Here is a 14,772-nt window from a genome sequence, read left to right on the forward strand (position 1 = left end):
TGTGTGGATGTGCCCATGGTTTGCCTGCCTGGCTCTGCCAGACTCTGTATGTGGTGTGTGTGGATGTAGGGTGGTTTGGCCTACCCGGCTCCGCCAGACTCTGTGTGTGTTGTGTGTGGCTGTACCCTGGCTTAGCCTCTCCCAGTCTCTCTGTATGCGGTGTGTGTGGGCCTGGTTTGTGTGTGTGACTTGTGTCAACCTGTGTGCGATCTGCCTGTGACTGATTTGTCACTCGGTGTGGGTGTGTCTGGGTGGGGGGCTGCCTGGCTGCCTGGCAGTGGTTGCCTGTGTCTGGCGGTCCGGCCCTGCGTGGGTGCGTGGGTGGGTGGGCGACGTGTAGCCTGGCAGCCCACACCTGGCGTTTGCCTCCCCCTGGCAGCACATGGCAGCCCCGGGCCCCCCAGACGCCGCGGGCCGGCAGGATCCTTGGCTGCGGGGGGGACGGTTTCCAAAGGGCCCGCCCCCCGGGGCAGCAGCAGGTCCCGCGGGCCGCGCAGGGGGGCGAAGGGGGCCGGCTGGAAGGAGGCGGGGGGCCGGGCAGCAGGCGAGTCCCCACCCCGCCGGCCCCGCCCGCTGCCTTTGAATCCCGTTCAGCCCCTTGCGCGCTCCCGGCGGAGCCCGGTGGGAAGGGGAGCGGATTCCTGCCGGCGGCGGGGACACGGTGAGTACCCGGCCAGCCCAGGCTGGGGGGCCCCGGCCCCGGGGGAGGCTCCCGCCCACCCGGCCGCAGGGCAACTTCTGCGCCCCCTGGTCACTCGGGGGGCGAGATGCGGGGACCGGATCGGGACCGGCGGGGAGATCCCAGGAGAGGGAACAAAATGCCCGGAAACTTTGGGGAGAAGAGGGGGCGGGGGTGTGCAAAGGGCGGGGCAGCTGGGGGTGCAAGGGGCTGGGAAGGGGCGGGGTGCTGGGGGTGCAAAGGTGCTTGTGGGGAGTGTGTGTGCAAGGGACCGGCAGAGGTCGGGGTGTGTGTGCAAAGGAGCCTGCGGTGGGGAGTGCAAGGGGCTGGGGGGGGGACTGGGGAGTGCAAAGGCGCTTGCGAGGTGTGTGTGTGCAAGGGACCGGCAGAGGTCGGGGTGTGTGTGCAAAGGAGCCTGCGGTGGGGGGGTGCAAGGGGCTGGGGGGGGACTGGGGAGTGCAAGGGGGCCTGCAGAAGACAGGTGGGTGGGAGCAAGGGGACCCTAAGGGAGAGGTAGGGAGGGGATAGAGATCATGGAGGTATAGGAAAGAGGGGAAGAAGGATAGTGGGGGATGAGATACTGCTTAAGGGACCAGGAGTGTGGGGTGGGGGGCAGGGAGTGCTGACCAGGGTGCAGTGCCCAGGTCTGGGGTGCAGAGTCTCTGCACAGACCCTGGGCTGAGCCGGTGGCATGTCTATGTTAACAGCTCTCAGAGGAGGCTTTGGGGTGGGTTGGTTTGTTTAGCATCATGCTGGATTCTAGTGGCCCCCTTTGTCTGCAGGCGTGTTGGAAATGTCCCTCCTGGAGCCCCCCCCTGCCAGTCTGGGGTCCTGGGCGCTCCTGCTCCTGAGCCTTCTCCTTGCCCCGCTTGCCTGCCAGGCTTGCCCAGCCCCCTGCGAGTGTTCGGAACCAGCCCGGACTGTCAAGTGTGTCCTGAAGGAGCTGAAAGCTGTTCCAGCTGAGATCCCCAGGTACACCCGCAACCTCTTCATCACCAGCAACCAGATCGCTCTCATCAGCAGCCAGGACTTCCAGGGGCTGCCCAACCTGGTCACGCTCTCCCTGGCCAACAACAGGTAATTCCCCAGACTGCCTGTGAGGCTGGGGTGGGGGATGGTGCTTGGGGCAGGGTAAGATTCTCTCTCCTTCACTTAAGGAAATACTCTTTATTTTTACACTGTGCACTGTGGAACTCACTGCCACAGGATGCCCCTGCAGCCAGAAGCTTAGCAGGATTCCCAAAAGGATTCGATGCTTGTAATCAATAATGAACATCCACGTAACCCTCTTGCATAAGGAAAGATCAGTTTATTTCAGAAGGGATCTAAACGCTTATGCTTCAGGGAATGAATCAGCTGCTCGCTGGTGGGGGTTAGGAAGAAACTTCCCCTATGGGCAGGGCATTGCCCATTATGTGGTTGCTTGCACCTCAGAGATGGCACAGCAGGCTAGATGGAGCACTGATCCGGCATGGTTATTCCAGTGTCTGTAACCCATTTGTAAATGGCCATGGCTGTAGCTTCTTGGCACCGTACACTCAGCATGCCCCAGAACCTTTAATTCTCTCCCATGGGACTCAGCGGCTCTAATCTTCAGTCCCATGAAAATGTCTAATTTTCCCGTTGTTATAAATATTAAAAGTGCTGCTGGATCCCATGGGGGAGCCTTTGTCTCGTGAGCCAGAGAAACGGGGTTCCCACTGGATTGTGCCAAACCTTACAGGGCCCAGTCCTGGATGAGTGAGTCCGTAGGAAAGCAAAGCTCTCTTTGGCCTTGCAGAGCGCCCATTAGCAGTGCAGCATTCTGGCAGGTATTTGGATTTTGTACCTGCAGGGCACATTCAGGAGGCTGTTTGTGTCTAGCGATCCTAGGACCTGTAGAGGACCAGTGTTGAGGAATCTTTCATTTTACCTTGGTGTGTGCAGGAAGCCAATGCAATAAAGTATCTGGGGAGCAGGCTGGCAAGGAGTAGTGGGCAAAGCATTTGGGGGAGTCCAGATAGTGGCCCAGATCAGTGTGGTATAAATGGGAACCCTGAGTCCCACTTCCCACCGCCTGCAAGGCCTGATGAGCACAGCAAAGCTGGCACGTGCAGAATTAAATCTGAACTTGTCCTCAGCTCAGTGTGTTGAGAGCCCTTGGTGCACAGATGGCAGGCAGGGCATGCTGCTTTTTGGAGACCCCTGCCCTGTGCACTGTGATGGATTTAAGGCAGAGCATCAGCTCAGCCTTGCTGGGAATGAGTTGGCTTCTGGAGGGTGCGGAGCTGCTCTAATGTGACTTTTCTGCAGGCTTCCACCAGAAGAACTTCTTGTGAAAGTGACTTGAACTGTTCAAATCCAAACGCAAAGGAGTGGCCTTAAAATAATTCTACTGGGAGCTTGGGCTGGGTACTGTAGGATGCTGAGCACGTCCTCCTGCAATTGTTGGGTCCAGGTCAGGACTTGGGGAGACCCTGTGTAGTGACTAGCAGCACAAACTGTTAGTCCAGGAGCCAGAGGGAACCACAGGACCCGTCTGTGACTCAATAAAGAATCCTCTTTCTATCTGTTATAACTAAGTCCTCTCCCTTCCATGCTTCAGGGAAAGAACCAACCTCTAATCTAAGGGGTTAGGAAGAAATTTCCTCTGTGGGCAGGTTAGTCTAGAACTGCCCACTGCAGAGTTTCTTGCACCTTTGTCCAAGGTAGCTGTTGCTGGCTGCTGTCAGAGACAGGATACTGGGCTGCCTGGACCGTGGGTCTGATCCTGTCTGTCCTTTCCAATGCTTTGTACCAGGAGGGACACTGCAAGAGTACTTTGCGGGGTCACTTGAGACTCGGGTTTGCCTGTCTGGTCTGGTCCTTTGTACCGGTTTCACTGCGTGTTGTGAATATTTGTACCTGGCATTTCTGAAGAGGCTGATTGAGGTACCTCGGCAGTGCTGCCAGGGGGTCTCTCGTGGACTTCAAACAGGGATGCCTTGTATGGCTGTGCTCCGAGCATCAGTATCTGCGCGTGCTGGGACTTGGCCGTCTGCACCAGAGAGAGCACGTGAACCAGAGGTGGGTGGTGTCTGTAGCAGATGGACAAAAAGGAGCGAAAATCAGATACATTCACTTCCTGGAGTGTTCTCTACAGGGACAGGCCTGCGCAGTGCGAGGGAAGTGAACTTAGTGCGGCCTTGACAACCCTGGAGACTGGAGCACTCGATTTAGCCACCGAGCAGGCAGCAGCAGGAAGCCAGCTACCCTGCCAGTCTCAGGCATGGTAAAGGGTGTGCAGATTGTCCCTGCTCCTTGAACTGTCCATCATGACAGCCAGTAAGGCGCCGTTTGTACCAGTGGTTTTGTGAAGGAATTGGGCTGAGATCCACAAACTCGTGTCATGCCGGCAGCTGAATGCTGTCAGATGTCAGTACCAAGCTTGGCTGGATGCAAACCAGCATCCTAGGGGAGGAAGGCTGCTTACTGGGTCCCTGAGCCTTGGTATGGAAGGCTGAAAACAGGTGGGAAACCAGGAGCTGTTTTGCCAAGGGACTGCCAGACTGGATCAGACTGGGGTCTACCTAAGCTAGTCTCTTGTCTGCCAGTGCTCCAGGGGAAGGTGCTAGCAACTCTGCAGCAGGCACAGGTACTGAGGTCAGTTTCCCCTCTGGTCAGACATCACTTGCGTCTACATGCAGACCTCCTCTACCATCCGCGCTCCAACTCCCCTTCCATACGGAGTCCCAGGAAGACACAGAGCTAGCCTTGATGATGCAGGGGGCGGGGGGGGGGAATTGGGGGCTTGCATGGATGCTTCACCTCTAATGGCACCTGCCAGATGTTGCCTGGGTGGACCAGTGTCTTGTCAGTGCAGTGTTCCCATTCCCTAGTGGGCTGTAAGGTCCAGAACTATGAAGAGAGCCTGCCAGGCCTTTTCACAACCGGTGGGTTTCTGAAGAGCCTGGGGCTGTTCGCTTTGGTTCAGTAAATTGGGGTCAAGTCCTCCCGCAGCATGGAGGCGAAGGGACCACAGAGCCTTTCTCCAGAGGGCTGGAGAGAGCATGGCACCAGCTCCACTTCAGAGGTCTGGCGTGTAGCTCTCCAGTGCCCCAGGCTTTTTGGCTGATACTTCCTGCCTGTCCCAGAACTAGTGCTTAGAACGGTGTTGGGCAAGGCTGGCAAGGCTTAGAGGAGCCCATGGCTGCAGCTTTCCTTGGTTCTCATAATCCTCTGTGGGATGCGCCTGTCTCTGGGGTTGGGGGTGAGGGGCTCACATCCTCAGGCCAGGCCTAGCTGTGGAGTTACAGGACCATGATCAGGAGCTGCCAGAGGATGGCAGTTGGAGACCAGTACATGGGGAGGAAAGGGGCCAGAGGGCAAAGACTCTCCCTCCCGCATGGGGAAGAGCCAGCGCGGTGCAGTGGGGAGGAAACATTTTGTACCAACAGCTGTAGCTGGTGTAGGAGAGCGGAAGGGAAAACCCATCATTGTGCTCCTGATCTAAAGAATGTCTTGGGCTCCATCTAGCAGGGATGGCTGCAGATGTTCCCTGGGAATGCTGGCCATCTTCTCTCAATGCTCCTTTCCTCTGCCCCTCCCTGTTCACCCAGCCCCTCAGCGGAGTTTCCCTGTTCTCACTGGCTAGGAAAAAGAGGCAGGAGCAGCCGGAGCTGGGAGGCAAGCAGGGAATATCCGCCATCTCTTACAAACACTTCACCCCAGCAGCCCAGTTGGTTCAGCTGAACGTGGGAGAAGGTCTGGGAAGTGGCTTTGTCCTCCTGCAGGAGCTAAGTGCATGGCATTCATTGTTACCCAAGACATCCTGCTTGGCCTGGCATAGCTGTCCTGCCCTGAGAATGTATTAGGGTCCCACTGATCAGTGACATGTTCTGGTACCCTCAGTTGTGCTGGAGCTGGCGTCGTGTGGCCCTTGTTCCTGGCCTTTCTCCCCTCAGTCTTGGTCCTGGGCTCTCCACATGCAGCTCCGCTGGTGCACTTCAGTCCTGACCTGTTTCAGTCTGGGGTGGTGATTTTTGTGATCTGACCAAAATACACTGGGAACTGAGCTGAGTCCATCCAACTCGTGTCACTTGTGTCCTCAGTAACATTTCAAAGCAGGCCTTCGGAGGAGAAGAACCTGTGGGCTAGACCATTGAATAAGTCAGCCCCTTTTGCATGGGCCTCTTTAAAAGATCCCCTTGGTACCCACTGCCAGATCAGGTACATTCAGCAGGGGGAGGAAGGTTTCATCGTGACTTGGGGACCTGTCTCGGCCAGGCCAGGGCAGGCAAGGCTCCGGTTGGCCGCATGTGACTGGTGCCTGATCCCCATGTTCTGTGTCACTCCCACCTGGCCAGTTCCACGGGATCGGCGCTTCTCACCCCGCCGCCAGGGAAAAAGAAATGCTGACATTGCCATGGCAACATCCTTACAGGAGACGCAGCTTGGAAACAGACTCTGGCAGGGCCGATGCTGTGGGAACCTCTCTCTTTCTCGATTGAGACCTGCCAGGGAGGAGGTCGGTACCCCTGCCTGGTAATCAGCGCCTGGGTTTGGATTGGAACTGACTGGCTTGGGGAAGAGGCAATGGGCTAGTGAGCCTGGATCTCTAACCCACAGCCAGCCGGCATTGGTGAGCGCAGGCTGTACTGTCAGACGGCCAGTCAGTGGCTGATGCAGATGGAGTCTGCATGATTCCTGTCCTTAGTGGGCAAGTGTCCACATCACCAAAACCACCTGCCCATTAGCACTAACAGGCCCCGTTGTTGGCCAGTTCAACCAAGGGGCCCAAGGCTGGCTGGACTATGGGCTTTGCTCTCCTCCCACTAGAGCCCGCTCTGGCTCAGAGCCAAGGCACGCTGGCAGGGCTGTGGGGAGCAGGGGGGCTGGCACTGCTGCCCATGCTGTAGCTGTTCCCCTGGGTGGAAGACTTCAGCCTCCAGCACCTTTCACCAGCACATGGTCCTGAGAAGCTTCGGGATCCAGCGCTGGCCTGAGAAGGAGAGGAGCAGGTGCCCGATGTGGAGCAATGAGCCCACCATGTCTCCGCGGCAGATGGCCAGCTGCAGCTCAGCCTGGAGCAATTCGCAGCGGCCACTGGCCTCTTTCGGGGGCAAAACTGCAGCGCACTTGCTTGCACAGAGGCAGTTTGGGGGTGGGTTTCCACCACCCTGCTCCACCCCACCAATGTGATCTTTGGAGAAGGCTAGATAGCCCCCTAGAATAAAACCAGGTCTGCTGCTGCCCAGCCAGACCCTGTTCCCGCCCTCCCGGCAGGGGAACAATACAAAGGACTTGGAATTTATTACGTTCTTTTGTATCTCTATTCACTCTGTGTGGTGTGAGGGCGTTTGAGGCACTCTAGTTAGTCTGCTTGGAGCAAGGAACTTTGAGCCAAGTTCCTGGGTTCTATAGCTAGAGTCATAGAACCAGGGGGTTAGAAGGGCCCGCAAGGGTCATCCAGTCTAATCTCCTGCCAAGGTGCAGGATTCGTTGTGTCTAAACCATCCAAGCCAGGTGGCTGCCCTGGGTAAGCCATTGTCCAATCAAGTCACCGAGGCCTACATTTTTTCAGAAGTAGCCTCTCATTTTGGCTTTACTCTCTGTGTCTCAGCTTCCTTCTCGGAGGATGGTGGTGAGGGGCCGATGGTACTTTCTGCTGAAGGAGGGTGGTGAGGGGTAATGCATCAGCGTTTGCAGAACTCCTCGAAAGATGCTAGAAGCCTCCTTAGTAGTATCCTCTTGGGATGCAAGCCCTGTGGCGGCTGGTGGCAGAGATGTAGTTGACTGACCAGCATTGTTCCAGCCATGGGACTCTCGGCAGGAGAACCAGGCTGGGCTGGGGCTGGTGGGGGCGAGGGAGCGTGTTCCCGTGATCATGTTGATGGGCGTGTGCAATGTTTAAAACTGTCAAATGGCTCTCACGTCACACACAGCCTTGCGAAAAGACAACTGGGAAGCAGCATCTGTGTCCTGCTCCTGGAATGAGATCTGCAGCCCAATGAGGTCAGTGACAAGACTTCTGTTGATTCAGTGGGGTTTGGATCAGTGAGCCCTTCATGGCAAATACTGTCTTCCCATGTGTCTGTACAGCGCCTAGCATCCTGGGCCTCTGATTCTGATTTAGAGCCTTTGGGCACCACTGCAGTATAAATAAAGCAAGTTCCATGATCTCCAAATACACAGCAGAGTAAGGAAGTGGAACCTGCTTCCCAGTTCCCTGTGTCCCATTTATCTACCAAAGAAATTAACACCAACTGCCAGCCCTGCTTAGTGTCTTTGCTACTCTGCTGTGTGCAGTCAGGGTGCAGGAGCTCATTGCAAAAGGACTGGAGGGAAGGGAGACCTGTGCAGAGGACAGCCCCAGTCATCGTCTCTGTGGGTGTCATGAGGCTGCAGCTTTCTCCTGGAGTATTTCTTTAGCAACTGGACTAGGCAGCTGGGTGGGTTAACGTCTAGGCAGAAACCTTGCTATAGCTTCTCCTTCCTGGGTGGGCCTCCGTATGCTCCCACAGTGGCTTTGGAGCTGTGTTTAGCCACGGTGGCAGTGAGCCTGGGCACAGAGTGGGGAGAAGTGGCTGCCATCTTAACATAGTTTAGTATTCAAAGGGTGGTCAAACCCTGGCCTGGATGAAGTCAATGGGGGTATGTCTACAGGGCAAGTAGACACCCGCGGCTGGCCCGTGCCAGCTGACTCAGGCTAAGCAGCAGTTCAATTGCAATGTAAATGTTTGAGCTCTGAGACCCTCTACCTTGCAGGGTCCTAGAACCCAGGCTTCAGCCTGAGCCCGAACGTCTGTACTGCCGTTAAATAGACCCTTAGCCCAAGTCAGCTGGCACGGGCCAGCCGCAGGTGTCTAACTGCAGTGTAGACATACCCTGTGCATCTTGCCATTGGTTTCCGTGAGAGCAGGATCGGGCCCCATCCTCAAAATTCTAGGCTCGTTCTGTCTAAGCCAGTGCCTGAGCTACCAGGATGTCTTGGCTGTAGGGCAGAGAGACTAGAACTTGCTGCTTGCGTCCGTTTAAGTAGGAGGGGTGCTTAGCTCAGGGCTCACGTTCCCCCTTGGTTGCGTCTGGGTTCTGTAAGAATCGCTCCTCTTCATAATAAAAACGCCACCTTCGGAGCCAGGGGTGCCCGACAAACGGCAGTCAGTTAGCCCTCCCGCCGCACTGATAGGGGTCACGTCAAGCACCTCTGAAATCCAGCTGCCGCCTGGAAACACCCCAACCCGTTCGCCTCTAGCCAAACAGAATGGGTTGGATTCCGAGCCTACGCTGGCATCCGCCAGGAGGAAGTGCGTGGAGCTAGACGAGGTAAAATCAGCGTTGGGTCAAGTCACTTCCTCGAGAAGCGGCTCCGACTGCAGGTGTCAGGCGTGTTCAAACCCAGATTTAAAGGGCCAGCGTGCGGCAAAGCACTGCACACACAAGCCTCAGTTTCTGAGAAGCCATTTCCAGCCTCTGCCTTTGGCTGATATTTAGTAGAATGTTGCCTGAAGCTCAGGCATGGCAGATGCCTGAAACTTCAGGCGTTGCAAAGGAAAGGAAGCGTCAGCGCGGAAGCTGTCCTGAGCTGCTCCTCTGGCTTATTACTCGGGACGGTGGGACTGAGACAAAACCCTCCCATTTCCCTCTAATAATCCCATGAGCCACGAGGAACTGGGTCTCTTACCGGTGCCTCAAGCAGCCAGAAAACGGGCCTGACTCTCCAGTGACCTGGCTAACTGCAGTGGAGTTTCTCCTGATTTACACCCAGCTGAGTGGGAGTAGGATCAGCCCCTATGTTTTTATTGTATGGAACCAGAATGGTCCAAGGAACATCCCAAATCCACACTAAAGACTCCTCTGGGATCAGTATGTTCCCAGATGTCACAGGAATGTTACAGGCCTCCAGCCAACTCCTTTGTGGGGGGAACGAGGCCCTGTGCTAATGGAGAACTGAGCGCCCTCACCTCCTATTGAAGTCAGCAGGAACCGCAGTATTCAGCGGTTTGCAGGATCGGGCAGCTAAGAGCAGGAATAATTCATGCTCTTGAAATTGACTGACACTAAGTGGCGTCACCCTGCCCCCACCCCCCTGGGAAAGGAGGAGAGGAATAAACAGTTCATGCACAGGCCTTTTGGCCACCCCGGGTCCCTTTGTCGCTCACATGTGGGCGGCATGAATGATGAGGAGCATCTGGAGTTAATCACCTTCTCGGAGGGTGGCTGACTCCTGCAGATCCTCAGAGATGTGTTTCCACCCACAAACATTTGCATTTTGGAGACCAGCATGTGCACATCTGACAGTGGAATTTGGTTCTGTGGGTGTGATTTAAAACTCTGCTTCCCTTAAAGGGACAGTGGCAAGTTCCAGAATAACACTAAGTCCTTCTGTGGTGGTGGTCATCCCTCACCTCTCAAATCACTTTACAAAGGTGCAAATGGGGAAACTGAGGCCCAGAGGAAGTGATGTGACTTGTCCAAGGCCAGACAGTGAGTCAGTGGCAAAGGCGAGAGTAGGAAACTTTTTACTGAAGAATCCAAGGGCCGGGCACACACGACCTGTTGCATGAAATATCTTCAGAGGGAGAACAAATATGTCCTTGAACATGCAGGTTTCTTGGGATCTATGTAGTTGCAACTGGAGTCATTCCCTTCAAGATTCAGGTGTTCATGGAAGAAGGAAAAGATACAAAGGTTCTTGTGCGTCCCTCGCAAGCAGGAGTCCCAGTGTTGGTACTGAGAGCATGAAGGCTTCTCTCAGAGGAGAGACCCCAGGTGGTTAATGATATTGTCTAGGCTTTCTAACCAATGGTTGGAAAAGCATCCAAAATCAGATCCCACTGGGCCCCACACTCTTGTTAAATGTGAAGGGAAAGTTAGTGCAGGTAGGCAGTGCTGCTTGCCATCCCTACAGGCTGAAATCTTCCATTTGCCCACGGCGCAGTTACTACGTGGACCTCGCCAGTGTATCTCCGGCTTGATGCAGAGGGGAACACCCTTAGAGGTGCAAAAGGAGTTCTTTCTCTAGGGCCCATTCATACCTGCCCCCTGGGAAGTGGACTTAGACCCAGCAAACTCATTGCATATAGGCATTGACTAGTCATTGGGCGGTAACAGCTTTAGGTCTGGGTGGGAAGGGCGACCTAGAAGTGAAAGGCCCCAGTTCCGAGCTGCTGGGCCGTTGCCAAGGGATGGAATCGGAGTCATACTTTCTGTTGGGTCTCCTGGGATATTTGACATGAGCATGACCATTTCTCTCTCCCACCCCAGGATCAGCGCTGTGGAGTCCCAGGCCTTCTCTGCCCTCCCCAGCCTGCGTTACCTGGACTTGAGCAATAACCGCTTGGCTACCATCCATCCTGACGCTTTCAGCTCCAGGAACAACTCCATCCGGGAGCTGAACCTGAGCCGCTCGTTCTACAACTCCTCCGCCATCCGGCCCGTGGCAGCTGCCATAGTCCAGGGCGGCTTCCGGAGCCTCTCCAAGCTGGAGCTGACCAACAATGAGATAGTCTACCTGCCGCTGGGCATGTTCTCCAGCCTCCGCAGCCTCCGGCACCTGGACTTGAGGAACAACTCCCTGGTGGACATCAAGAACTCCACCTTTGCTGGCCTCCACCTCGAGCACCTCGACTTGACCTTGAACGCCCTCAAGACCCTGCGGATCGAGGCGCTGGCTGAGCTGGGGAGGCAGCTGCGCCTTCGCCTCTTCCTGCGGGACAATCCTTTTGTGTGCAACTGCGACATCGAGGACCTGGTGAGCTGGCTGAATCAGAGCCAGCAGGTGGCCGACATGGAGAAACTGGTCTGTGTCTTCCCCCGGCACCTCCAGAACACATCCCTGTTGGACCTGGCCGGGGCAGAGCTGGGCTGCCACTCCAGCCAGCACAGCAAGAACACTCTGCAGACCTCCTACGTCTTCCTGGGCATCGTTCTGGGCATCATCGGTATGGTCTTCCTCTTCGTGCTCTACCTGAACCGCAGGGGCATCAAGACGTGGGTGAACAGCACGCGGGATGCCTGCCGCGACTTCATGGAGGAGTATCGCTATCATTACGAGATTGACTCCGACCCCCGCGTCACCCAGGTCGCCACCTTGGACATATGAGCACGTTCCTCTCGGGAGCCCGCGTGGGGCTCTTTGGATGGCTTTGTGAGCTTCCAGGGGTGGCCTGGTGCTGCCCATCTCCAGAACCAATTCATCTGCTTGGTGATGAGCTGCGACACTCCTTGTGACGGAGTTAGAACTTTTTTCTTCTCCTGTCTGAGGGACCTTGCTGGGGGGAAGGCGCAATCTTCCCCTGCATGGTCTGTCTCTTGCACTGCATTACTGGCCCTAGGGGAACCCCTCTGGCAGTGGGACTCAGCCTTGGGCAGATCTCTTTGTGGGCATTATAAAGGGGACACAGGAAGGGGATTTCTGCCTCCCTTTGGCTTCAAGCTTCCATTCTGTTTTTTTTGGGATGGGAGGCTCTATCCAATGCAGGGAGTTGCTGCAGTGGGAACACAAGAACTGCCCCGCGGGACCAACCCACTGGCTGTTAGCTCGGCATCCCCGCTCTTCTACAGCATCAATGCAAACCTTTGATATAATGCAATAATAAACCTTGGGGGTACGTGGGAGATTCCTTCCTAACCCCAGCTGAAGATCAGCCTACGCCCTGGAGCATGTGGATCGAGAACCCTTGGAATGGTTAGTTTAGCTCTGAAGCCACTGCGGCCAGTGGAGGGAATGAGCTGTGAAAACCCAGGGCTGTGTCTCCAACGCCTGCTAGGGGGCCCCAGGCCGGCAGTGACAGGACAGCTGGGATTTCACAAGTATCCTGGGATGAAAGGGCTAGTGTGGGGGACTCTCCTCCTGCTTTCTGAGATGCTGGCTGAATCCTGGGGACACCAACAAATCCCTCCTCGCGCAGGTGCCCCACAGGAGCTGGGCCGGGAGGGAGGGGAAGTTTTACACGGGGGGGGGGGAGGGTAGGGTTCTTTTAGGGGTTTTAGTACTGTACATATTGTAAACCAGGGGAATAGATGTGGGGGAGGGAGGATTTTGTTTTTCTCAATGCACTGAGCACACAGAATAAGTGTCCCAGCTGCTGGCAAATTCCTGTTACGACCTAAGGCCCAGATTGTTAACGCTACGGCAGCGGTGCTCCACGCAGTGTCACGATGCCCAACTGACTTAGGAGCCCAATCGCACTTTCCAAAGAGATTTAGGCAGTTAGGCTCAAGGGGTTAGGCTCCCCAGGCAGCCTGGTGTTGGGCTCTGAGTGCAGCAACGTGATAGCGTCACCGGGCTGGGATCTTCCATGCAAACCTTCCTCTGGGGTGTCAGTTCGGGGGTCACCGCACGTGCCGTAGGGGCTGACGGTTGTACTCCAAACGGGATGGCGGCTGCCTTCCCCCCGAGGTGGGGGGAACGTGCTCTTATTGGTTTTGTTGCCCGATTCTGACCAATAAATGATTTCTCAAACTGTGTCTTGATGTTGGTGTGAAATAAAAGGTGTCTCCGAGCCCTGGGGGAGCTGGGCTGCAGCTGGGGAGCAGAGGTCCCTTAGCGTGGACTCTGGGCAAAGTCCAGAGCAGGCGCTGTATGGCTAGACTGTGCACCTGGTTCTGGGCTGGGGCTGACCCTCCTTGTGGCCTCTTGGCAGGAGCCTCTAAAAGCCAGTCAGGGGCTCTGGCCATGGTCCTTGGCAGCTGGACTGGCTGAACTCCTGCAATAAGAGACTGTGATCTTCCTTTTGGGACAGCCTCTCCAGCAGCCACAGGGTGTGAGGGTGGCATGGGTTATGCCATACAGTGACATACCAAGACCACGACCCGTTAGCTTTTTGCAGGGGCTGATTCTTTGAGGGGGAACGCACTGTAGTGCAGTATTACATCTTGTTGGATGCCTAGGGAAACTGAGGCACAGACAGCCCGATTCACCACTGCCCTGCAGGGCAAAGGGGACATGAAAGGCTGCCATCCTGTGTCTGCAGCAGGGGGATGGTGAACTGGAGCCAGAGAGGTTAAGGCCCATTGTGATAGAAGGGTAAGGTGCCTCAGCTCCTGGTGGCCATCTTGAGACAGCTAGTTGCTGCAGGAAACCAGCCCCCCTGAACGCCAGGCCTCAGGTGTCCCAGGATGGAGACACCCCAGGGCCAGACCCCTCTAGAAAGTGCCGCTCTAAGACTTGTTACAAGGGCTCTCAGCTGCAGAAGGGAACCCAGGAGTCCTGCGTTGCATTCCCATGTTCCAAAAAACCGCCCTGTCGAGTTGGCAGCTGCTGGATGTTAAGGAGCGGGTGGCCAGAGCGTAGCCACGTCCTCTGGACAGAATCGATCCATCCTTTTCCTCAGCCGCTGGCCAAGTGTCTCAGGCTCTCCAGCACTGCCTGCTCCCGAGGGCGGTGGAGGCAGAAGCCCCAACTATCCCCAACGCGCTCTGTCCTACTGCTGGTTTCATAGCCTCCCTCCAGCCCATGGCCAAATGATGCATCTTCTGGTGCCCTCGGAAATCCAGAATCCCATCTCCTGGGCTCCCTCCTGTGATCTCATTCACAGCGGCTGCCGTGGAGGGTGGATACACCCCTGTGTGTGTTTGTGGCATTTCTTTCAGCCCTCTGGTTCTCGGGGTGTGTCTGCCCTAGGGGGAAGAAGTGTGGTTTCACCCCCGGGGAGCTAACACAGGGTGACGTCCTAGTGCGGACAAGGCCTGGTAGTTTCCACACCTGTTGGCTTCCCCCTTGACATAACAACAACCGGTGTGTAAATGACCTCTATCCGGCCTACACTAGGATGTTACCGCGGCCGAGCACACCTTGTTTCTTAGCCAAGACAGGGCAGGCTTTCGTCTGTAAATTGCCTGGGCTGGGCTGGACTGGGATTAGCAGTCGGAGGGGCAGGATGTTAGGTGCTGTCAGGCGCTGGGAGACCGGGGGGGGGGGGGGGGCGGAAAATATTGCTACAATTTCAAAACTCCCGTTTTCGAGGCCTGACTGAGACACTGCTGGTATAAAAAGTGGGTGTGTGGAGTGGGGGGAGAATGAGGGGCCTTACGGGACAGTGCCCCAGGAGCGTCCCAAGGTGTCGGTGGGGGAGCAGAGCGCTCTGGAGGGAAGCAGCAGCCCTTTCCTGGTGACAAAGAGTGAGCGGTGA

The 14,772-nt window shown here is 56.1% G+C and overlaps 1 protein-coding gene across 1 annotated transcript; it reads left to right on the top strand.

Annotated features, from left to right (window-relative positions):
• The first annotated feature begins 311 nt into the window (after nucleotides 1–311).
• Nucleotides 312–12,574, top strand: LOC311533114 (trophoblast glycoprotein-like). The gene is made up of 3 exons (XM_084652250.1): nucleotides 312–661; nucleotides 1,462–1,756; nucleotides 10,904–12,574. Exons 2-3 carry the CDS (start codon nucleotides 1,473–1,475, stop codon nucleotides 11,739–11,741), a joined length of 1,122 nt encoding a protein of 373 aa, XP_084508376.1. The 5' UTR covers nucleotides 312–661; nucleotides 1,462–1,472; the 3' UTR covers nucleotides 11,742–12,574.
• Nucleotides 12,575–14,772: the final 2,198 nt, after the last annotated feature.

Source organism: Lepidochelys olivacea (genome assembly GCF_965140295.1).
Source record: "Lepidochelys olivacea isolate rLepOli2 genome assembly, chromosome: 19".
NCBI lineage: Eukaryota > Metazoa > Chordata > Testudines > Cheloniidae > Lepidochelys > Lepidochelys olivacea.

Excerpts from the sequence above, each read along its gene's own strand:
- LOC311533114 (XM_084652250.1), top strand. The coding sequence starts at position 1,473 with ATGTCCCTCCTGGAGCCCCCCCCTGCCAGTCTGGGGTCCTGGGCGCTC. Across the intron at positions 1,757-10,903 it reads CTCTCCCTGGCCAACAACAG|GATCAGCGCTGTGGAGTCCC; the intron begins GTAATTCCCCAG and ends CTCCCACCCCAG.